The sequence below is a fragment of the Tympanuchus pallidicinctus genome, unplaced genomic scaffold (genome assembly GCF_026119805.1).
Source record: "Tympanuchus pallidicinctus isolate F22 unplaced genomic scaffold, pur_lepc_1.0 scaffold4, whole genome shotgun sequence".
NCBI classification, from domain to species: domain Eukaryota; kingdom Metazoa; phylum Chordata; class Aves; order Galliformes; family Phasianidae; genus Tympanuchus; species Tympanuchus pallidicinctus.
The window spans coordinates 4,243,971-4,270,000 of record NW_026294758.1 but is presented as its reverse complement, the minus strand read 5'-3'; the positions used below and the strand labels follow the sequence as shown (position 1 = coordinate 4,270,000).

The 26,030-nt window shown below is 37.8% G+C and overlaps 1 protein-coding gene across 7 annotated transcripts in view; it reads right to left on the bottom strand.

Annotated features, from left to right (window-relative positions):
* Window positions 1-26,030, bottom strand: part of PTBP3 (polypyrimidine tract binding protein 3) — a 48,679-nt gene that overhangs the window by 3,899 nt on the left and 18,750 nt on the right. For 5 of the 7 annotated variants that reach the window (XM_052700820.1, XM_052700821.1, XM_052700818.1 and 2 more), the window contains 8 exons: window positions 21,958-22,033; window positions 18,569-18,738; window positions 17,571-17,717; window positions 10,604-10,768; window positions 7,551-7,661; window positions 5,967-6,141; window positions 3,518-3,592; window positions 2,777-2,862 (listed from right to left, as the gene is read on the bottom strand). In XM_052700820.1, the coding sequence (XP_052556780.1) occupies window positions 2,777-2,862; window positions 3,518-3,592; window positions 5,967-6,141; window positions 7,551-7,661; window positions 10,604-10,768; window positions 17,571-17,717; window positions 18,569-18,738; window positions 21,958-22,033 (1,005 nt within the window). Of the gene's footprint in view, window positions 1-2,776; window positions 2,863-3,517; window positions 3,593-5,966; window positions 6,142-7,550; window positions 7,662-10,603; window positions 10,769-17,570; window positions 17,718-18,568; window positions 18,739-18,926; window positions 19,044-21,957; window positions 22,034-26,030 lie in introns of those variants that run through there. The other 2 variants (XM_052700823.1, XM_052700824.1) reach the window with 2 other exon arrangements.

Sequence of the window (26,030 nt, the reverse complement as noted above, 5' to 3'; positions counted from 1 at the left end):
GACTGTCAAGATGGAGAAATTATTAATATGTTAAGTGGCTTAATTACTTGAAATTATTCTTTCTAAGCTTTCTAAGACAGCATTTCATACCCTGACAAATCAAAGCAATTTGCTACGCTAAAAGTAGAAAAGATCATTCAGTAAGTCATTTGTCTTTTCTAAACTGCAGATACCACCTAAAAAACTAAAACTTGTTGCAGCAACATGCATTTACTTTGTTTCGATTTTGTCCCCGTGACCACACGTTACTAATATGCACACTATTTAATTGTTAATACATGAAGCACATATGGAGTGATAATTAAATTGTCTGATTAAAAGCTTCGAAAAGAAAGCCTGAAGTAAGTAATTTTTCTTCAGAGATTTTTCATTAAATCCTAATGTACCAAGTTCCCCAGTCACTAAAGAAGAGAATTTGCACTCTAATCAACACAAACTTTATTCAGCTGAGACAACAGTTTTGCCCGTAGCGAGCACTAACAATTTATGTTGCATTATGCATTGCAGTATAAAGTTCTAAATGGTAACTTCTTAGATATAATCAGTATTAAGTAAAGCAGCAAAGTCCTAAACATAGATCTGATCTATGCTTCACATATCCTTATTCTGAAAAAGCAGTCTCTTGAGGCTCAGAGAAGCATCTTAAATAATTATTTGTACAAAGCTCATCAGAAATCTGTAATTACTTGATAAGATACACTGACAAAACAGTGTAATTGCTTTGTCTTACGGTCCAAATCTATAGCTTTCTTTTAATGCTTAATGTGAAATTTAATTGTTACTAAGAAAAAAGTATAAAACACAGCAATTACTTACAGATTAAAGGAATTGGTCAACAGACCTCTAAACTTCTGAAATATGAATGACTTCCATTTTGACAATACCTCTTAATTTCATAAGTTTTATGGTTAAGTGAATCCAGTGAGAGCATAAAACAAACAAGAGTTTAAAATCACTGTAGTAGAATTGCTTATCAGCAGTTAAGTAAAACTCTTGTTTTATCATCAATGTTTCGAAAAAAAGTAACTTCCCATGTTTCCATCTTTATTCCTCTTCCCTCTAGATTCTCTGACTTCTCATGTATGAAAAATTCTTTAGATTTCCCAATGATAAAATGGCACTTTAAGAACTGTAATATCACCAAGGTATCAATGAGTTTAGCTCTATGTTGTGCACTACCTCAAACATTTTGTATGTATAACCTCAGACAGATCACTAATTACAAACTCACCATTACATTACTAAACAATTTTTTTCCTGCACTAAATTGTGCTTAGAACCTTTCCACTGCTGAACAGAATTTTTAAGCTTTATCAGTAATGGAAATTTGCTCAAACGAAAACAGAGATCATAGAATCACGGAATCACCAAGGTTGGTAAAGACTTCTAAGATCACCCAGTTCAACCCTTCACCTATCACCAATATTTCCCCAGTAAACAATGTCCCTCAGTATCACATCTGAGTGTTTCTTGGACACCTCCTGGGTCAGTGACTCCACCACCTCTCTGGGCAGCCCATTCCAGCACCTGACCACTTTTTCGGAGAAGAATTTTTCTGTAACATCCAACCATCTCCCTTGGTGCAACTTGAGGCCATTCCCTCTATTCTTATCACTAGTTACATGGGAGAATAGGCTGGCCCCCCACCTTGCCACAGCCCCCCTTCAGGTATTTGTAGAAAGAGACATGGTCTCCCCTGAGCTTTCTCTTCTGCAGACTGAACAATCCCAGTTCCCCCAGCTGCTCCCTCATAAAGCCTGTGCTTCAGACCCCTCACAGCTTTGTTTCCCTTCTCTGGACATGCTCCAGGGCCTCAATGTCTTTCTTGCAGTGAAAGGTTCAAAACTGAACACAACATTCAATGTGGCATCGCAAATACTGAGTACAGAAGGAATGATCAGTTCCCTGTTCCTGCTGGCAACACTATTTCTGCTACAAGCCAGGATGCCATCGGCCTTCTTGGCCACCCAGGCACACTGCTGGCTCGTGTTCAGCCAAACATCAACCAATACCCCCAGGTCCATTTCTTCTATACAACCTTCCAGCTACTCTGCTTCAAGCATGCAGCACTGCCTGGATTTGTTGTGGCTAAAGAACAAGACTCAGCACTTGGTCTTGCTGACCTTCATCCTACTGGCCAGCATGCCCAGATCTCTATGTAGGGCCTTCCCACCCCCAGGCAGATTGACACTTCCTGTCAACCTGGTGTCATCTGCAAATTTATTGAGTGTGCACTCAATATCCTCATCCAGGTCATCAGTAATAATATTTAAGAGGACAGGCCCCAGTACCAACCTTTGGAGAACACTGTTTGTGACCAGTCATCAGCTGGATTTAATTCCATTCACCACCACTCTCTGGGCCCAGCCTTCCAGCCAGTTTTTTACCCAGCAAAGAGTGCACCTGTGCAACCCATGGGCTGCCGGCTTCCCCAGAGGAATTCTGTGGGAGGCAGTGTCAAAGGCTTTCCTGAAGTCTACGCAGACTATGTCAACAGCCTTTCCCTCATCCACCAAGTGACTTCATCACAGGAGATCAGGTTGGTCAAGCAGAACCCTTAGGTGAACCCTTGCTGGCTGGGCCTGATCTCCAGGTTGTTCCGCCCATGCCACGTGAGCTTCCTCAAGATGATCTGCTCCATAAGTAATGCTCAGATTTTGGTATTATCAGCATAGAACTTTGCTCATTTGTTGCTTCAACTAAAGCTAATTTGCAATAAGGATTCTGGCAGCTGGTACAAGTAGTGACTTGCATCAGTACTACAGATCAAACCTACCTCAGGGTTGAGGTTGCTGACCAGTAAAACAGAATTTCCTGGAACACTTGGGTTACTCATCCGTACAGATGCCACAGATGTGGTGACTGCAAGAAAAGAAAGTTTTCCAGGTAGAGGTGAAATTGAAAGATTTGAAATTGTACTTACAGCATCACTTGAGACATTTTAGAAGACAAAAGCAGACTAGGCTCCTCAAAAAAATTGGTTTTCAATAAAAACAGTGTTTGGAAGTTAAGGTATTCCAAGTATCTGATTAATAAAGCAAAACGCACTTCCCCTCTAATGATAAAGAAATATTGAGCCACGGCAACAGATCCACTGAGAAGGGGATACAAATGGCTGTTCAGAGTTTATCCTGTGCTAAGAAGGAACAGATTGCCATGTTTAGAAGACTACTTATTTCTCTTTTTATATTTAGAAAAGAGGAGACTTCCCCTTCTACCTTTAAATGACCAAGAAGACTTTCAATTCTTAGAAAAATAGATACTTAGAATTTCTTCTCTTGTAGGTAATCTTTTTAAAGTATTACATTTCTTTATTTATTAAATTAAAAATTATATCAACATACGTTTTTTATTATGGCAAGAAATTTTACTGAGAAGCCAGGTGTATTCTGATAGACTGCTAGCCCCAAATGCAAATGCAAGCACTAATGGCTTTAGGTTTTTTGTCTATTTGTTTGGTGCATGCATGTTTTTGCTTGCTTTTTTTTTTTTGTTTTAATTGAAGATAGAACATTACCAGCACCTTGAGGAATGTATGCAAACGGGCCAAATCCAGTCCCTACATGTGGTTGGAAGATGATACCTTCGGACCCTGGTAATAGAAGACATTTAATTAAAACAGAGACTTTAATATTCCTGGAAAACAGAAGAGACTTCAGGAATGAGAAAGCTGCCAGAGCTGCTATTCTCACTTTCATCTGTGATTACATCTTCTATAAACGTTTGAATAAAAATTAAAAAAAACAAAAAACAAAAAACCCTTCTAATTGAAATCCACATTTCTGCGTTTACATTTTTTAGTCACTTCTTAAGTCTAACATTACATGTCTCTCAGTGTCCCTCTCTAAAATGCAATTTAGACAAATTTGACAATGAAAGCCCAGCATAGATTAGTATTCATTGAAGTTTAGACATCTGTGGTGCCCAGTATATTTTTGTTTATAAAACTGAAGTGCATTCTAGAAATTTTCTGGAAGCAAATCATGCCATGTTTTACTTTAATGATGAGATATCACTATGTCCTAGATATTTATGAGAAAGTATGGGCTAAATAATTAAACAACCAAAACCAGTCTGAGTTTCTGAATTCTAGTAGCTACTACAGTATATTTTTCTTCTCAAGCAGAAGCACCTTTCCAGTACAAATACATGAAAAAAAAACCAGCAACTGCATTTACAAGCATTAAGCAGATTTGGAATACCAGTGTAGAAAGATCTTGCTCCAAAGGTGGCTCACTGGCTTTCATGCTACTATGTGGAGATAAGCACTACCTTGGGTAACAAGTAAGGCTGTGTTAGATGCAAGATTGATTTCTGGATTCTTTCGTATGTTAGCACTCTGGACTGTTGGCTTTTTATTTTAATAAATCAGGACACACATAATCAGTACATGAAACCCACCAATCTGCAGTGTCTTAGTACTCAAACTTTCACCACTGACTAAAAGTAAGCTATGCTCACTAACAAATGGTCAATACAAATAATACAGCTCCTTATGAAGTACCAGTTATGAATCACAATAACAATAAATGAAAGAGACACCGTAGATCAAGTACTCATAAATATTGCATAATGTCACACCTCCTCTTATCTGTAGTGTCAAAGCACCTTTAATACAAACAATGGAATACATTCATCAGACCAAAGCAAGTCATTGTGTTCTTCATAATGCACCAGCGTGTGCATTATGCTGACAAGTTCTGGCAATGAGGATATGAATAAAGATACGAATCACTTATTCACAATCCAAGAACGATAATGGAAATGTTAATGAAGAGATAAAGAGCTTTCATTCTGCCAAATGAGATCTGCATGTTGCACATTGATACCAAAATCATACGTGTAAAAGTTGTCAAACAGAACTAATGCAGAAAGATCTGGAACTCTTTGATGCATGTTTTATTTGTAAAATCATTTGCTTTACAGCTGGCAGGTAGCTCTCAAAGCATACTCATTCATGTATTTCTGCCCATGCTGAATGGATGAGGAAGATTTTAAAATTCAAAACATTCATAATAAGGTGATTTTTTAATTCTTTTTTTTTATTATTTTTTACAGTGCAGTATCTCAAAAATTTTAGTTTTACTATTAGCATACCTTCAAGTCTACAGTAAAATTGGATGCATTATTCTGATACCTGCTTTATCATAGAATTATAGAATGGCTCAGATAGTTCTCCATCAAACCTGCCTGTACCAGTAATAAAACAGGAAGCATAAGTACTGACATGACTCCCAATGTCTTTTCATCGCATCATTCAGCCAAGTGGTATTTGAACACACATGTGGCAGCAATTAATCTGTTTGATGATTTGCACTTATTATCAAAGTTGAACAAACAAGCATGCATGTGCTGTTTATGCCAAAAGGGCTTCTCAAAGTCACTTCAAGTAGATAATGCTTTCTCTATGCAGTGGAAGTGACTTTCAAAATTTACTAAAGGAATTCACTGAAATTTTCTTTCAGAAGGCAACTATAAAATGTAATTGTAGAATTTGTGTATTTCTTATAGTTTATTCCTTAAAGCAAGCAGTCATCCTAAAATACCAGCAAACTTTAAAACATTTACTTTCAAGTAGCTTTAGGGAATCGGTCAATTTTGAATGGCTGCCATTGACTTTTCTGATATGCAATGTCTATTATATTGCCTTACACCAATGATATAATTCCACACCACTCTAAAAACACAGCTTTTTGACAACGCTTATAATTTCCCCACCTGAATATATTCTGATAACCATTTATCTGAGCACGGTTTCAGATACTCGTTTATCTAGAATAGGATTTTCTGCTTTCCACACAAATTTTACTGAGTCTAACAATTAGAGTTATACATAAAATGTTCTTTTGTTTGTTTGTTTTCAACAGAATCTATTATACAGCCAGAGAATAAAACTCCTAAGAGTATGCAGTGTAAAAAGCATAATGATCATACTGCGTATTTATCACAAAATAAGGCCTTCTTACCAAAGGCAGCAATTATGGCTGGATCCAGGGGTAGTTGGATGTCAGAAGCTGGAAGGTCAAAGCGAGTGAAATCTCTGCTTTTCTCATTGTTGTACTTCACCTTAAGGCTTGTTAACTTTGAGAAATCAATATGTAGAGTGCAGCATGCATTGTAGATATTTCGGCCATCCAGAGCCTGGAAACAAATGGTTAAATTTTCAGGTACAACACACTGTTGCAAACCTCCCTCCTAAGTTTATTTTTATCTGTATCAAAAAAGAGAAAAAAGGGCAAGTACCAGTAGATAAATATTCTGTGCCTTCCATCTCAAAGCTGAGTATAAAGGCAACCCTTCTGGACTAGGCCCATTCCAGACTGCTCGAAAGCAGAATGCACTGGTGGTGCCTTTGTGATAACATTTTTAAGAAAGAGTAAAAAAACAAAACTGCACATCTGCTGCCAGAGGGAGGAGTAGTAAACATGAGAGAATCGAGGTCAGTGCAGGAGGAGGGCATCACGTGCTCCACGCGCGGAGCAGCAGCTCCCTGCAGCTCAGGAGAGGCCCACGGCAGAGCAGTCTGCAGGCTGTGGGCACTGCATAGAGCAGATCTCCCCATGCAGCTGTGGGGAAGCCCTTGGTGCAGCTGTGGATGCGGCCTGGAGAGGTACAACCTCCTATGGTACGACTCATGCCCCTGCAGGAGCAGGCCTGGGCTGGAGCTGTAGCCTATGGAGAGGACCCCAGAGTGGAGCAAGAGCTGCATGCAGCCCATGGGGAAACCAGTCTGCTCCTGAATGACTACATGCCGTCCTGGAGCAGTTCTTGAAGAACTGCAACCTGTGGGAAGGGGCTACAGTTCACAGGCAGCCTTTATGAAGGACCATATTCCACAGGAGAGAGCCCACACTGGAGCCAGGGGAAAAGTATGGGGAGGAAGGAGAGTAGAGACCAAGTGCTATGGACTGACCACAGATCCCATTTTGTACACACTTGTACTGCTTACAGACGGAGGAAGTAGTAGAAGAGACAGGAGTGAAACAGAACCTGAAAAGAAGAGGTGTGAGAGGAAGGTGTTTCTAGTTTTGCTTTTAGTTCTCACTATCTGTATCAATGTGAAATAAATTTATCTTCCTCAAGTTGAATCTATTTTGCCCATGACGGTAACTGGCAAATGATATTGTTCTTAACTCACAAGCTTTTCATCTTATTGTTCTTATTGTCTTCCTGTCTTGCTGAGGAGTGAAACAGAGAGCAGCTTGGTGGGCACCTGGCAACCATTCAGGGTTAACCCAGACTTCAGATTAATCCTCACCAAAAACAGTTTAGTTTGACACAGAAAAGACTTTTTGTCACAACCACAACTACTAGTCTTCCCTACCAACAGCCCTAAACTTTGATTTGGTAGAACCATACTGATTGCTGTCTGTGTGCTATACACTTTCTTACATTTGATGGTAGAGTACCATTCTAATGAGGGTTGTCAAAGTTATTCTAGTGCAACAAGAGAGTTAGAAAAAAAGTCAAAGTTAATGGGCAAGCTATCAGTAATGTTAGCATAGTGGCCATCTTACCTGAGGAAAACACAATGAGTGCACTGCACTTACCATTTTGGCATAATATGCATTCACTGGTTCAGCATACTGGATCAAAGCTTGAAACTGATTATTCCTGGTAAAGGTGACAATCTTCAAGACAAATCCAAACCTAGAGAAAATCTGAGAAGAAAGAAATACAGACTTTAAATTAAAAAAAAATAAAATAAAAAATCATTCTGTGAATTAAAACAAAAACAGCATTTTGATACTTAATGTAAATTTTCTGAGACATACTTTTAGTAAGAGCTGAATAGAAATGAATTGCTATCAGAATTTGTTTCAGGTTAAAAAAAAAAAAAAAGAAAAAAGAATATATAAAAGATGGGGAAGAAGGATAAAATTCCTCTGAAGGATTAGCAATGAACTAATTCTAACAACTAATAATAATGACTAAAAAAGCCTAAGGAGGCTTATGTCCCATGTCAAAGCTGAGTTAAGAGAAATGGACTTTCACAAGTCAGTTAGATAGGGACTGTAAACTGTCAAGATAGGCAACCTTACAGCCTGCATTTCAAGCAATTTCTGCAAACTTATGATCAAACATCTCTCTCCAGTAAGTAGTTTGTAGACACATTAACAACATAGATCCACTGTCTTAAGTGGAAAACAAGGAAAGAGGCAAGACAAGCATTTGCTTGAGACCCATCCTTTTATCGATTTATAGATGTATCAATTTATAATTAAGTGGTGTTTGATTTACTGCAAATGTAGGCACTGTAGAAAAGTTTTTAAAGGCTGAAATTTTATATGTATACACACACACACACACACATATATATATACAGAGTACATTCAGAATGAGAGCATGTAATACACGAAACACTCATGTGACATAATGACAGCTTCTGGGGCACACATGGAGAATGTGGACAAAAATGTAGCGAGGTTAAGACACAACACGCAAGTGCAAAGAAATGATTGCAGAAGTAACAATGAAAGACAAAAAATGAGTTTTGAAAGCACCAGTAGTTCTAGAACAAAGTTCTAAAGCAAAGAAATGCACCACAGCAATCAGAACCCCTAGAAAAATATTAATCCTAGAAGGGAAAGATATACAAGAGATAAGGACAAGCAGCCTAATAGCCTTAGAGTCATAGAGTCACTGCTCTAAAACTTCATGCCCAGTTTTTCAGGATTTTATGCTACAGTCACCATTTCCTGGTAGAAGACAAAACAGAAACTTTTTTTCAAAGCAATTTAAAGCTAGCTATCCAGTTCCTGTTCACAAAACACTTCCCCTTAAGAAAGGTCTAAGTGCAGTTTCTAACTGTGCGCTTCTATGCACATTTCCACAAAAACAAATAGACATTTTTAAGATATACCTGTTTGTTTCTAAAGCTAAACGTCACAGCTTTGTTTCTACAAATACAACACCAGCTATTCTGTTTCTTACAATAGATATTCTAAGGCAGATTGTGAATAAACAAACAAATAAATAAATACTATATGTAAACAGAAGTTTTGTATGACAGCCTGCCTATAAGTATATGGTACTATACTTGTTGGTAAAATTCTCTCATTTCTATTAGCTTTCCACACTTACAAAGTTAGGTTTCTCTGCAGCACTGTAGCTCTCTATCATGCACAAAGTGCTGCTTTAATTAGAGGATAGTGTCCCTTATTATGAACTCCAATTAAGCTCCCTTTTCAAGCGTTATCTGATTTTCTAGACCTATTGCAAAAATAGTTAACTGAGGGTTATTGGACAACTCAAACACTGAGAAATACAGTTTTGCTGCACAGAAGTAAACATTAGTCAGATTAAAGTAATATAATATGAATCCCTTCTTCCACTGTCTGCTTTGTCAATATCAAACAAAAAAAACCCAAGAGCAATAACAAAAAGCAAGAGCACCCAAGGTTAGATCCAGGAGTTGCTGTTGCTATGCACTGATAGTTAGCTAATAGACTATTCTGTGTACACTAATTGTTTTAAGCAGTTGACATACAAGCTGCATGATTTATTATTGATTAAATTACATCTGAAGGTATAAACAAAGTTTAGATCACAAAAATTTTGACTTCTAAGTGACAGCTAGCAGCACACAAATTAATCCATTCTTGTTGGAGGGATAAAGAGAAAAAATTAACGTAAGGAAGCAAGAGGAAATAGCAAGTGTTGATAATAAGCATTTGAGATGCTAAGTAGAGCAGCAAAAACAGTTTTGTCCAGACTGCAGCTCCTTGTAAAAAATCGCTAATCACTTTAAATCATATTAACTCAGGAAAATCATATTAGGGGCATGTGTTGCAAAGATTTACTGGTATTTATAAAAGCTTCAAGTATGAAATTCTTTGCAATACCTGAAAGAAAAATATTGACAAATCCTCAATAATTACAAGCAGGAATTACAGTAATGTCTTTCATAGCTATAGTCTATTACTGTAGTTCTGAGCAAGCAAAGCAAGTGACATTCTAAGAGCCTACAATAATTTAAAATATTTGCCCAACCAACTATACTTGCACGTAACATCCCTTGTACCAACTTGTAAGAGTGATTTTATAATGCTAAAATATAACACAAGCTTTAAAAAGTTACTGAGCACAAGGAGTAGTAAAATAAGGCAAGAATTCACTAATTCCTAGGCACAAAATTCAAAGTAGCAAATTGAGTTCATTATTCCTTCCACAGAACTCTTGCTACAATTTTAACTAAGTTAAAGAACTACAAACCAGAGAAGAAACAAACAAAACCAACCAACCAAAGCAGGAGAAAAAAATCATGAAAAGCCAACTAGAAAAGTCCTGTTTAATCCAATTTTTAGGGTTTTTTTGTTTTGTTTTCTGTTTTTGTTTTTTTTTGTGTGTGTTTTTTTGTTTTTGTTTTTGTTTTGTGGGATTTTTTTGTTTTGGTTTGTTTTTTTTTGAGTAAAACTAATTCGAGTCTAGATCTCTAAATTACAACAAATCACGTTGGAATGACAGTCCTTATTCAAGCTGAGTCATGCATGACTGATGGCCCATAGGTACTTAAAAAAAAAAAAAAAAGCATTTATAGTGGCAACATAGAAACAGATTTTACTAATTTTTTTTTTTTTTTTTTTTTACCAATTTTTATTACCTGATACAGCACATCTAAAGTGACAGGGTAGAAAAGATTTTCAACAATGATTCGAAGAACAGAACTGTGACTTGGAGAGACCCCACCTTCAGGAGCAAAAGCACTTGTAATAGCCACGTTTCCATACTGCACAGTATTCACAGCTTGCAGTGCAGCTTGAGCATTCTGAAATCACAACACAGCAGAGACCACAATTAACTTACACATATGCAAACTATTTATGTCTAAACAAAGATCTCTTACACAGCAAAGATGTGAAACGCACTTAATGTGCAGCATTTAAAAGCCATATTCCCTCTTTTTAAATATCTATGGAAATACAACATTTTAATGGATTTTCAACCAGTCAGTAAAGCACAAACTGCTTGGTTTGCTTTATTAGGATTTGATTTTCTCCAGGAACTGAGTTTTGGCAAACACAACCTTAGAAGGTGCACATTCTGTTCTCTTTCTTCCCAGAGCCAAACTATCAGCCACAAAATAAAGCATTTTTAACTCATTTCTCAAACCACCTCACTGGAATTTGAGAAGTCTTTTTGACTGGACCTTTCTCAAAAAGACACTTGGATTGCTTCTAATAGCCTTGCAGAGAGACATTCCTTTCCAAACACAGTGTTGTGACTCGAAGCCATACCTCAGTAACACCCTTCTCTTGGAAGCCTGACTAAACATGACACAAGGTGTGGATGTTACTCGATTTCTTCTAAGCTTCCAGAATAAACTGTCCCTCAGAGCTGAGCCTAGAAACTAAGACATCAGTAATTTAATGCTCAGTTGCTAAGCTAAGATCTCTAAAATTTAAATAAAAAACTCAAATGAAAGGGTCATAATTGAATATATACATTTATATTCAAAAAGTAGGGAATATTGTTTTTGTAGAAGGAGAAAGAAATTCCCTCACGCACTGAACTGAAAACGATAAGAAGTAGTCTTATTTGCAAACGTCACTTTTTTGAGGCTGTTACCTTCACCACACCCTTGAATCTTGTTGCCTTATTTATTTGTTTTTGCAGATAACAAACCAATCCAGCAAAGAGACAAATGACACTTATCAGAGTGACAAGTTAGCAAGATTCCAGTACCTTTCACGTTAGCACAAGTTAAAGATGAGCCCTGATTGTTGCCGTAATCCCTATATGCGGTATTAGTACAGAAAATAAGAACTGTTACCCAACCAACCACATTCCAGAACTTATTTAAGATACAGTTATCTTCAACAAAACACAATGTAAAAATGAAGCCCTATGGTTTTGTGGGAGGCCTGCTACTACATTACTGACACACTGACAGGAAGAAAGGAAAGAGTCAGTGAGAAGTGTTTACTGGACAAGATGTGGTTATTTTCTTCATGCCCTGAAGTTACTGAGATCTATCTTCTAATAATAGAACTCATGAATGAAAAAGTTCTTTCCAAACATACTATATGAAGTATTTTTAAGTTATGCAGAACATAAAGACCACAGAAAAAAATGTGTCAGTATCTCAAGCTAATACAAGTGAGAGGCTTCAAAAAAGAAAATAAAAAAAAAAAAAAAAAGAAAGAAAAAATAATCAAAGCAGTAATAACACTCCAGAAACAAAATCGTTAGAAGATAGAGTTCACAACATATAAAAAAATCAAAGTAATCCAGGCAAATTGACATGACTTCTTCCAAAGACAGGAAAAGTTGCAACCTTTTGGACTTCCAAACCACGGAATCAGTTTGCTTTTACCATTGTTCAGAAGTACACAGCAAGATTTCTTCTTCATGCATCTCTCGCCCTCACTCCTCTTAGCCAGATTAAAGAGAACAAACATGTCAGGCTGGAGCAGGAAGGAGCAGAGAAAAAGCAATACAAATAGACCACAGCTTCCATTCCCTTTCTCCTGTACTGAATGGGAAGGGGAAGAGGTAACAGCAGTGAAGGGAGCAGAAGTGAAAGGCAAGGCCTTCAGGTAGATATGGTTTTCGGGTAGATATGGTTGCATTGGGTTTTGGTTTTCTAGTGTTTGGTTTTTGTTCTTTTTCTTCTTACTATCCTACTCTACTTTTAAAGGGCAGAAAATTAAGTTCATCTTCCTCAAATCAAATCCGCTTAATCTATGTTGGCAGGAGGTGAGCAGTATCCCTGTCATTACCACAGCCCATGAGTTTCATCATCATATTTCCTACTGTCGTGTTCTGCTGTGGATGGAGTGAGCACAGCTTGGTGCACGCCTGAGAGACATTCAAGGTTTACACATTGCAGGCATAAAAATGTGCACTTGAAGTCACAGTATCATGGTGACTTTAACAATAATGAAGTTGATGACAAGTTCTAGTAAACTGAGCTTCCAAATGCAGTTACTTAAGGTGTAATACGCTGACCATAGAGATCACTGCTACTGAGACAATCCTACTACATTTTTCCTCTGAATCCTGAAGTATTCAGCATATTACCCCAGAAAACTGTTCAGTTTTTAACTGCCAAGTTACAAGCTGAATCATTCAGAAGAATCCAGGAAGCACCAGAGCTATAAAGCAGAGAGTACAACATAGAGCTGGAAGCAGGAGAAACAACATCCAAGACTAGCTCATTTTGACAGTAAAATGCTGCTAGGTGAGTTCAATTACTCACAGAATTGCTACTTCAAGGATATCTCAAGCTCCTTCAGTTTTTAATACTGCTAATTAACAACAAATGCTCATTAAAAAAAAGTATCATTAATGTCACATTTCTACTAGAAACCTAGTCCAGAAGTCCAATTAGAGAGCAGTTACTCTTTAGAGTAGCTGCCTCTGACAATATCCCTTAGTCACTTCTTCCCCAGCTGTTCAATACTGAATGTAACAACAATACCAGCGCTATGAAATACAAATGAAACATTAAACATAGAGACTTCTCAGAAAGTTATATACTTTCCATCCCAATTGATGAATTCATCATTTAAGAGCTTGCTTTCATATAGTACTAGGCATTGAGGGATATTATGAATGCCAGCTTACACAAAGGGCACAACTAACAATATAATATGTCCATCAATGAAGCATGGGCATGTAGAGAGATCAAAACCCTGACATTATATGACTATAATTAGTACAAATTACAGTAGTTTCAGGTAAATGAAGCTAAGTCTTTCTCTTGCATTAAGATCCACTTGAAAGGGCAACAGAGAGTATTCTCAGTCATTGGAAACGGAATCTATAATTAGACACTTGCCCATCTCAGAAAAGGACCTGGAAGTCCTGATGGATGAAAAGCTTAACATGAGCCAGCAATGGTGCCCTTGCAGCTCAGAAAGCAAATGGTATCCTGGGCTTCATCAGAAGAAGGATGGCCAGCAGGGATAGGGAGGTGATTGTCCCCCTCTACTCTGCTCTTGGGAGGCCCCATCTGCAGTACTGTGTCCAGGTGTGGAGCCCCAGTACAACGCAGCTGTTGGACAGGGTCCAGAGGAGGGCCACGAAGATGGTCAGGGGACTGGAGCACGTCCACTATGAAGACAGGCTGAGGGAGCTGGGCTTGTTCAGCCTGGAGACAAGAAGGCTGCGGGGTGACCTCATTGCAGCCTTTCAGTACCTAAAGGGAGCCTACAAAGAGAAGGGGAATCAACTCTTGGAAAGGGTCGATAACTGCAGGACAAGGGGAAATGGTTTTAAGTTGGATGTCAGGGGGAAATTCTTTACAGAGAGAGCGGTGAGGTACTGGAACAGGCTGCCCAGAGAGGCCGTGGATGCCCCGTCCCTGGAGGCGTTCAAGGCCAGGTTGGATGGGGCCCTGGGCAGCATGGTCTAGTGTTAAATGTGGAGCTTGTTGGCTCTGCATGTGGCAGGGGGATTGGAGATTCATGATCCTTGAGGTCCTTCCCAACCTGGGCCATTCTGTGATTCTCTTGCTAAACCTCCTCAGTGAGAGGAAAGTTCCCATTCTTTTCCTTATACAGAAGGTTTGTTCTTTCAAAATGAAGGCACAATCATCTTATGACAAAAGCTCTTTCGCAATGTTAGCCTTCATGATCCCTGATGCAGGGCTCTGCCAGACAGAAGTTTACATTTGACAAATATCATTAACAAAACAGTAACTCAATATCTTATTTTTAAGAACAGGAAGTTATCTAGAAAAGCTTCATGGAACTGTTTTGACATCACAAAATTATTCCTTTTGACATTACATGCAAGAAAACAAATAGTTATCTCAGTGCTAACAAGACAAGTATTTTATTTTTCCATCAGTCTGTGTTTTACGTAAGAAAATAATACTAGAAATAGTGATCTCTACATTCGCAAGACATAATATGCCCTTTAGAAAACAAATATGGTTATATAGCTACTTGCTGAGAATTTATCACCAACTGTAGGAAAAAGGGGTTTAAGAAATAAAGATTAGCATATGCAAGAAAGAAGTAATTATCTGTAACTTCCATGTATCAACACTTCCGATATACTTGAAAAAAGAAAAATAATTTTGCAGCAGTCTTGACTGTTTATCAACCAGTTAGGAACAGAGAGCTCTGAAGAATTCACCAATTTTATCTGTTAATTCCCAGAAAAATAATGAAGTTCTTAGAATCTACAAAGAGAGAACCAGAAGCACTTCTTCCTTCATATTTTGTTTCATTTATAATTTGTGGTTGAACAGCAGTCATTTTCTGTACTTTTTGCAGGAATTTAGTATTCTTGCAGGAATGTATAAGAGTGCTTAACGCTTCCTCCCAAACAATCCAAGAGTGTATTTAACTGAAGCTCTGGAGCAGAATGGGGCAAACAATTGACTCTTCAGCACTGACTACAAACTGGGAGATTCCCAGAAGAAGTAGGGAACTTTTCCGCAGTAGGCAATAAACTCTACTCTGACTATATCACATCTCATAGGAAAGAGAAATCAGATTCTCCTGAAGAAGCTAAGCAGAGCTTGAAGAAAAAGTTCACCATACAAAACCACAATGAATAGATTTGCTTTTTCAGAAAAATATATTCAAGTCAGCTGACAGACCTAATAGCATGATTCCTTTCTAGTTTGTTTTCTAATTGAGCACAGCCTCAGTCTCACTTCACATAAACAAGACAGGTGCAACCTAAGTCTCTGAGTAGCTGAAAATACAATTAAAAAAATAAACAGTTGAGGATGAAAGGTACCTTCGGAGATTATCGAGTCCAAGATCCTTGCTTCAGAGAAGTCACCTAGCTTAGATTGCTTACGACTGTTTCCAGCTAAGTTTTAAATGCTTCCAAGGATGGATATTCTATAACATCTCTGAGTAACACATTCCAATGTTTGGCCATGCTCAAAATAAAAAGCTTTTTGTTTGCTTGCTTTTTAAATTTCAGTGCACTTTTCTGTATTTGAATTTATGAGCATGGACTCTTTTCAGTGATGCCCAATGACAAGAAAAGAGGCTGTCTACACCTCACCCCTCCCCTGGTATTTGCACACATTGATAAAATACCCCTGATTTCTTTTCCCCAGGCTGAATAAACCCAGCTCCCTCTGCACCTGTACGATAGGTACTCCAGTTTCTCAACTACCTCCATGGTCTTTTGCTGGACTTGCTCCATTAATGTCTATGCCTTTCTACTGAGGAGTCCAGGATTAGACTCCATATTTGTGTCTCACTAGTGCTGAATAGAAGAGAAGAGTCACTCTCTATCAACCTGTCAGTCTGAAGGCAGTAGTCTGCTTTCTGCAGCTGAGGATGCTGTTGGCCTTCTTTGCTGGAAGGACACACTGCTGCCTTATGGTAAAGTTGGGTTCATGAGCAAACACAGATCATTCTGTAGGCTAGCTAGCTGCTTTACAACTAGTTGCTCCTAACACAAAATTATCACCTGGGTCTACTTCTCAAGTGCAGCAGTTAGCATTTTCCTTTGTTTAACTTAATCAGACTCTATGAGTCCATTGCTCCAGCATGTCTAGTTTCTTATCAACAACAAGCAGTGCAACCATCTGGGATGTCAGACACTCTTCCCAGCTCTGCATTATCCATGCTGAGGATGTGTCCCATGTCATCATCTGTGATGTAAATGAAGATCACAGAATCACAGTGTTTGGAAAGGACTCCATCAAGTCCAAAACCCTCACTAAAACAGGTTCCCTAAAGCACAGGAAAGCTACCAGATGGCTTATGACTGTCTCCAGAGAAGCAGATCACAATATCTCCAGGCAGGTTGATCCTGTGCTCTGTTGCCCTCAAAGTAAAGAAGTTCTTTCTCTTGTTCAGATGGAATGTCCTCAGTTCAGGTTATGCATGTTACCTCTTGTTCTGTCATTGGGCACCACCAAAAAGAGCCATCCACTTGACTCCCTCCCTGTAGTTACTACTACTGTAGTTACACTGGTAAGATCCTGTCTCAGTCTTTCCTCAAGGCTGAGCAGCCCCAGGTCTTTTGACCTTTCCTCATATATGGAATGCTCCAGGTCCTCAATCATCTTTGTGACTCCCTGCTAGTCTCTCCCCAGGAGTTCCCTGTCTTTCTTGAACTGGGGAGCCAAGACAGAAATATGACAGATGTGGCCTTATCAGGGCAGAGTGGAGGATCTCCTCCCTCACTCTGCTGGCCATGCTCTTCATAATGCTCACCAGAATACTACTGGCTTTCTTGGCCACAATGGCACATTGCTGCTTCATGGTCAGTCTGTTATGACAACTCTCTGCATATTAAGATAACATCCCTATATTCTTCCAGGGTAACCTGGACATCCTTACACCTCTCCTATGCCTCTTTTTTATTGAGTTCTGCCAAGAAATGCTTGTTCATCCACACAGGCTTCCTGTCCATTTCAATGGACTTCCTGGCCATCAGGATGGCCATTCCTGAACTTGAGTTCCTACACAGTAATTCTAGAGGTACCAAGTCTCTTTCTGAAAGAACTTGCTGTCCATTACAACTGACAGAAAAAAAATATCTATTATAATATGATCATTAATGTAGTATTAATAGAAAATACTCTATTTACTAATGTAAGTCATATATCATTCCATCTTACTGAATGAAAATAATATACTTACAGCTTGACTAGGTATATTGTCAGTCTTAAGTTCTCTGTGATTGGAATACTGAATATACACAGGCTGATTGTGGATGTGAGGTATAGCAGAAGAGCAGTAGTTCACCATACTAATAGCATTTTCCTCAGAGGCCATTTCCAAAAAAGCCTGCAATAGAAATATAATGGTATTCAACATGGTTTAGTTTACAGGAAAGAACAAAACATCAAATCATAACATATTCCTATTACAACTCTCACCAGAAAAAGAACATGTGAAAGTATAGCATTGCATTAAAAGGTGTTCATTTATGCAAGATTGTGGGGATATTTGATTTGAATCTCTTAAAAGACTTACACATTTTAAGTACAGTATATTACTAAAGAAGAGTTGGAATAAGTATGACATATAGGAAGGCATGCTAATAAAAAATCACTGGTACTGGATTTATTAGAATCCTGAATACAAGCGTTACTGTTTCAGTTGCAAATGCATACAATGACTGAAGTAGGAAGAGGACACTAAATATCTATTGGTTTCTGCACAAAATTAACCCAGCCCAACGCTGCACACAATTTCTGAATGAATGCCTGTTGTTTTTAGGATTTCAGTATTTATTTATGATGTAAATCACCCATCACCTGAAAGGATTTGAAGGAAAAGAAAAAAAAATTATTTCACATAAAAGAATTAATCTCCATGTTAATTATTTTAATTGAGCAGGTCATTTCAAGACAGCTGTCAACATAAATATCAGCAAAGTAGTTCTCGATCAGCACACGTTCTTACATAAGATGTGTATAATGTTTACAGCTAATGTCAATGAGTTTCTAGACTATTATATGAAAAGAAAATATATGAAAAGAAATGAATGCCAAGACATTTTCCCAACTGTGAAAAAAATGAAAGTTTTGAGCCATAAATGAAACACTTAGACATCGCTGCAATCATTTCAGTCACAGTACCAAAAGCATTAAAGAATAGAATGACATGAGCAGGCTTGCTGTTATAATTGTTACCTGACTTTTTCCTCTTAGAATCAGCACATTGGTTACTTTGCCAAAAGGGAGCCCTAGTGAAATGACATCTGCTTCAGTGGCATTATCTGGAATTTGACGAAGATGAAGGACACGAGAAGGCATGCATGGCAATCTCACTCCTTTAAATTTCGTGTTGTCATTCCCATCACCTAAAGTGTTATAGTAAAGAAATGGACCAACAAATAAGACAAACCTATTATGCAGTATAAATGCCAAAACCTAAATGGAAGAAACTGCTGTCTCAGTACTGACATTAACTGTTTTCCACAGCTTTTTGAATTCTAAGAAAGGTCAGCTCATATATAAGCCACTGAGAGTTTGAAAAGGTTCCCTTCACCTGTTCCAAATCTCCACAATAAATGTGAGGTCCTTCCACTTTCCTTTCCTTCTCTTTCATTTCCCTGTCTTCTGTTGGTTTTTGTTTGAAGTCTTGCAACTGGAGATGCTAGTAACTTCTTTCCAAATATGCATGAAAGATATTTACAAAGCGTTAATTACACAAAAGGGTAAGTTGCAGTAACTGGGAGGTAATATTCATTATTTTGTTACTAACTTATCTTCTTGCATTCTAGTTCCTCAGCCAGACTTAGCTGCTACCTCAAATAATTAACAACAACAACAACAAAAAAAAACATTAAAGAAAGTCTGCTGTCCCATATGACTGAGTTTAAAAGAATTCTGTTTGAAAAGTAGTCAAGGCAGCGAAGCATGAAATTCATACAGCCATCCACTTTGGCAAATGGCTTTTATTTATTTATTTATTTTTTAAGATCTGCCTATTTGAATCCTGTAACTGGTGAGTGATCAACAGTTGCTTTCCAAAGCAACTTGATTCCCTGAGAGCACTTTTAAGCAGAGCACCACAAAATTGGCATATTGTTCTAGAGGGTATCGCAATGGAGTAACAACAGTTAAAGTCATAAAAATGAAATTCACCAACCAATCTACAGATTTTAGTAACAGATACTCCTAGAGGAAGATACAGAGATATAAGAGACTTGAAAAAATATCCCAAAACATAAGGGAAGATAGCATGCTGGTAACTGAATTTAAGTCTAACTGCGTACTGCATTATACACTGGCTTTTCTCTTCTTTTCCTCCTATTTATGTGCTACAAACAGCTTCACTCCAGCAAAAGAGAGAGAAGCTTAACACCACCTCATCTGTTGCATCTGCCATATCACAGAAGCACAAAAGATGACATATCTGTATGAGTTTAGCAAGTTATTTCAGATTTTCTTATAAATTTTGACTGCAGTGCGAAGTGTTTCACCCATGTTATTTTGTGCACAAGGAAAGGTAATTAATGCCTGTATAACATGAGTTTGTTACACTTTGCTTTATCCATCAAGAAATTTTAAATGCTATCGTATGCTCTCTGTGCATTCTAGAAAACATAAAAAGAGGTAAACTTGCTGGGGAGGAGATTTTAAGACAAAGAGAAGAATACTAAACATGCATCAGTACAAAACCAGGATAGGGTATATTGCTATTAAACCCCAATGATCTGTGCCATTTTGTTAAATGTAATTAGAAGGCTCAAAAAAACCAGGATGAAGTCCTTGACTTTACTAAGCTGGGTACTGCTTGACTAAATAAAGCAGAAAATGAAACCTAACAAAGATATTGAGTTTAAGATGAGCATCTCTTGCAAGGGTGACATCTTGTGGATTCTGAATCATTTCTGAAGGTGACAAGATGGAACTAAGTGGCAAGCACAGCACTATCTCACTGCATCTTGCCTATTAGAGGAGTTCACTGATCAGGCATCAGCCAAAAAGGACAGTGCTTAACAGAACAATTTCAGCCTGAGTATGTGCAACATACATCATCCCTTCTACCATCTACCCATTGGCATAAATGTGTTAATGACTAACATCTGACCTAAAAATTTCATAAGTATCTTTTCAGTAATGCTGTAAATACACTAAGTTTTGTAGGAGTTAACTCGCTAAATTGATAGTAAAAGCTAGCCCTCCTTCATCCCCAACACAAAGACCTCAGCATATTTTAAACCTTTATACTTTTTTCTCTAGCTATTGTCTGATATGGATCTTAATAATATACTTGGATTTACTGGCACCTGAACTTGAAAATGGATTCAATATTCTTCAAAGCATGCCCAGGACCATCTCCTCTCTGGAATTCACACTCAATTGGGTGAAAACAGAAAATAGATATTCATAAGAGATACCTTCAAACAAAATTAAATTAGGGCCCAATATTACAAACAAAAGCTCATTACAACCATGATTCATGACTGTATGAATGTATTTTCTGGGTGAGTAACTTCAAATTGAGAAATGCAAAGAGATTCTAGATAAACGATCACTACATATAGGAAACTCTGCAGTTGAAGCTGTTGTATTTGGTAAAAAGCTTAATCTCAACAAAGATTATTAAAAGAAGTAGAGAGCCATCAGTGGGAACTCGGGTTTTTCTGGACTTGTTAGGAGCCAAAACCATCCATCTTATTTTAAAGATCAATAGCATTTAGAAACCCTGGAAGACACTATGAAGTATCAGTGACTACAGTGATAATTAATAAAAGCCAAATGCACTAAATACAAATTTATATTCCTTGCCAGCTGGTAATTTCTTACAAAAAATACTACCTATACAGGCCTGAAATATCTTTCAGCCATTAAATTACTGAATTATAGACTTATGCTGTTTCATGACAAGCAAGAGGCTCTGGATGTCATACTAAATCAATTAATAGAACTATGAACAATCCAGCATGTGCAAATAAGAAATAGAAAAGAAGAATGTTCAGATTAGTTCCTTTGTCTCTCCCTTAATCTTATTTCCCATTGGAAACACAGCCAGCAGATCCTAAAAGCTTACGAGGAGATTGTTTGCTCTGTCCCTTGCACTCCTACAAAATCACACACTGATGGAATACTGTCTATGTCACAAGCTAGTTAACTGTAAGTAATATAAATTAACTTTTGCAGCCATGGGCCATGAATACTTCAAGCCCACATGAAAAGAAAATATTTCTAAAGGAAATAGTCCCAGCCTTCTCCCACATTTAACTTATTGCTTGATCTAAAATTTCCTGTGCTAGAATACTGTTACTGCATCTTTCTCAATACATTGGTATGGTATCTCAATACATGGTATTTCTTGGTCCAACCCAACAAGTCACTTTTAGAGCTCCTCAACACTGCAACTGAACAACACTGGGTAGACTCCAGTGCCTCTTCTGTTAGAGTCACCCTTACACAGTTCAAGACTGATTAGAACGCTAAGTGTGACAATTAAGAGCTAAATAAATAAATAAAAATGCAGAGAAAATACATACATTGTTGAAGAAGAACTGCGATAAAAATTAACTGTAATAAAGATATACTTTTTCTTATACCTTTAGCTGGAGTAGAATTGCTCACAGTAAGAGACCTTCCACTGACACTGGAAGAAAGCAGATTGTCAGGTCCATGCTGAAAAATAAAAGACAAGTTTACCAGCAAAAGCTGTTACAGAGAAAAAGCCTGATAAAAAAAAGCTCATTCTATTATGCTAGTTAGCAAGTTCAGACACGATACACTTATTCTCTCATTTATCTTACTATAGTCCATGTTGTCAAAGATTAACAAACGTTTATTAAAAGGAATTAGTTGGTAGCAGGCTGAGTCTGTACTCAACTTTGCTTCCAGATACAGATAAACACATAGCCACACTGATCAGCAGTTGTGCTGGACTCAAAACACTAACTTGCATTTTCAATATACCTGTAATAGTTTTTTTTAAACTTAGTTATCAGCTGGAGAATTTGACCATGGATCACCCATACTTACAAAAAAAAATCCAAAATGAAGCAATGAATAGTACATTCTTTAGGAATATGGAGAATTTGTGGCTCTAACCACTAACAGGAAAGAGTTGGAGCAACATGGATTTGGCATTTGTGGACGAGGAATCTAAGATGCCAGAATTAAATGGCAACTGGGCACTGATTTTACCCATTAGGTTTACTCTAGTACGCCAGTCAAGCATCACCTTTTCACACAGTTCTTCAAAATGCCAGAGACATTCCTAAGACAGAGACTTCCTAAGACAATTAATGTTCTCGAAATTTGCAGTGCACCGCTCTGTAAGAGTATTTACATGAAAAAAAGTTGAGAATGAGGGAGTTAATTTAGAAAACGGAGTAAGCAGATCCAGAAAGCACAACACAACTTCGCTGAAAGGAGAAGCTCCCATTGCCCTTGCCACAGTATTCCCACCAGCTCCATAAAATATGCAGCTTGTGCTGCATCGGTTCTGGCGCCTAGGAGATTCCTTATGAGATGATTCAATCCTTCACTAGTGAGTTTCAGCAGTTTGAATCAGGTTAGTAAGTTCATCAGCTGAAAACCAGATCCAGAGTAAGGGAAAGGCAAGGACAGATGTTTCTGTGAAAGCATCCTTAGGGCAGCAGTAAGCCACCATACTGGTTGATATGGGCTGCAGAACTATTTGCCATTGAGAAGTGGTTATAAACCGTGCATAAATAAACTGTTCGGTCCTTTTTGTCCTTGCAGTTTGCCATGGGTTCCTGCTGCTTCCCCAGTGTTCACAGAATCACAGGATGGTTTGGGTTGGAAGGGACCTTTAAGATCATGTAGTTCCAACCCCCTGCTCCAGGCAGGGACACCTGCCTCTACACCAGGTTGCTCAAAGCCCCATCCAGTCTGGCCTTGAACATCTTCAGGGTGGGAGCATCCACAGCATCGCTGGTGAACTTGTTACAACATCTCACTACCTTCACAGTAGAGAATTTCTTCTTAATATCTAGGCTAGATCTACCTTCTTCCAGTTTAAATCCATTTCCCCTCATCCAGTCACTACCTGCCCCTTTTAAAGAGTCCCTCCCCAGCTTTCCTGTGGACCGCCCTCAGGTACTGGAAAGCCACTATAAGATCTCCTTGGATTCTTCTCTTCCCAAGGCTGAAGAGCTCTAGCTCTATTAAGCTGTCCTTGTAGAGGAGCTACTCCAGCCCTTTAATCATCCTTGCTCTCCTCTGGACCCATTCCAACAGCTCCATGTCCTTCCTGTGCTGGGGGCCCCAGAACTGGACACAGTACTCCAAATGGGGTCTAGGAAGGTCATTCATAACAGAATGTCTATCTAGGTAAGGGTGGTGAAAAAACTTCACAGGCAAAGTTAGCTGCTCACAAAACATCACAAGCATTAGAGTGTGGACTAAACAAGACTGTGTTAATCCCTCACTGGCAGCAGAAAATACTTTTGAATAAAGAAATCACATATTGACAGTACAAATGCAGCATCTATTACAGTAAGCACTGAGAAATAATCTTTTAAAAAAAAGAAATAAGAAGTATAGAAAACATTTTAAAGGAATTTTGATTCTAATTGTTTTCACTTGCCTCCAATTAAATCTGTTTCCAATCAGAATATAAGCTATTGTAAGGAGCAGCTTACTTAGTTGAGAAATATGGTACACTGTAAGTCATACAACCCAACTCATACTTATTTGCATGGCCCGCTTTAATTTTGTAACTGTTTGTGGATGAAATGATAGCTGGATTTCCAGTGATCTCATATTCTGTTTGGTTAGATGCTGGAATTTAATTAACACTCAAAACTAGCATTAATTTTTAGTTATTACATGTATCTTAAGTATGCAAACACCTGGGTTCTGAACTTCTGAGTAGGATATTTTGCTTGTAAAATACTGCTGTAACTTCAGTTGACAGGTATTTTAGCTTTTTTTTTTTTTAATTAAAAAAAAAAATAGTGTTTATTCGACAGAATAAATATCTGCATTTGTTAAGAAGGCTGAATCAAAAGTTGTTTCAGTATGACAACCTCCAGCAGCAGGCGCCTCTACGGGGTATCTTGTAGCTATTTTGCTGTTTCATTAAAAACTCTGGCAAACATACCTATGATTATTTTAACGATCAAGTTAGTTTCAAGGACTTAATATACATTCTTACAATTTCATATTAAATTTAAATGAGCTGATACCCAAAAAATATGCTGAAGGCTTTTTCAGAACAAAATATTTTCCCAACCCCTTACATTTTAAAAGACTTTCATAACTGATTCAACCCAGGACTCAAATAAGCATCTTCAGCCAGAAACCAGAACCCACTATTTCAGCAAGCTATTTACTTAAAGTTTATGCAGAAATTAAGAAAGTGTGTAAAGGCAGGATTTTCACAAGTCAGATTAAGTTGCCTGAGGATGAGAAAAATCTACAAACTATGCACTATTAGATATACGTATTTCATGGAATTTATATTGCACAACAAATAAACAAAAAGATCTGCTTTCAACAAAAATTTCACTGCTTCCAATGCAAAGGAAGCATCATCAATTTACAGCATTAGTTATTTTGCAGGTATGGCACATGAAATTGTAACTGGAATGTTTGACACTGACTTCTGGGCAAAATTCTTAGATTGCTTCCACAAAAAATACTAACATTCAGGGTTTAAAACACCAAGAAGAACAGACAAGCCTTCATAACAAATCACAAAGTCCTTAACTCACTGTAAGAGATAATACAGAAAATCTGTAAATCAAACAATCTTCCTCTTAAAGATATTTCAGCCATCTCAGAACAAGTTCAAGCATATTCTGAAAGAAAATAAGCAACTTTCTTAATAAATGTGCATCCTTTATGGGCCATTCCATGAATACAGTTTCCTTGAGTGAGGAATTCCACATTGCTTGTGGATTTGTACTGCAAACCAGATCAAGGAAACAAATCCAAGCTATTGAAAACACGCACACAGACATATTACATTTTATCACACCGTTATCTGAATACTCAACAGAAATACTGTTCTGATATGCAACTTTCTGTCCTAACACTAAATTATTTACCTATCCACACAGTTACAGTCTATTTACTTATTATGCTGCACTCCCTACAAGAGCCTGCTACAAGAGAACTGCTATCAAACTTTTTGCAGACAGATGACCAACCTACTTCTGGAGCACAAGAACACCACAAAGACCACGTTCTACATTATGTCTTTTATCTGACCATGCAGCTGATGAACTTTCTCAGTCTGAAACAAAAATCAAACCCAATGTGGAAACATTCTAGAAGAATGCAAAGATTGACACAGTTCTCCTGTAAGCCGAAGCACAACACGCAAGTGTTTTGGCTAGTCTGGAGAAGGAAAGAAAGAAGTTTTTGTCTACCAGTGTCCTCCTACATATTTACAAACACAAGTCTACAGAGGTCTTTCCCAAAAAGCACTGAAAGGAATACTTAGAAGCATAACAAAGTATGAGGTAGGACAAAGATCTAAACCTGCTCTGCTAAAAAAAGCCAGTGATAAAATGACTACACAAGAAGTTACTTCAGTCTAGGTATTATGCTACAAATTCTTATTAAGTCTTTCTGTTGAGGCTCAACAGTCTTGCCAGTGCCCCTACTTTCTCTCTGTACACAAGCTTTCAGTTGGCTTATTTTTAGT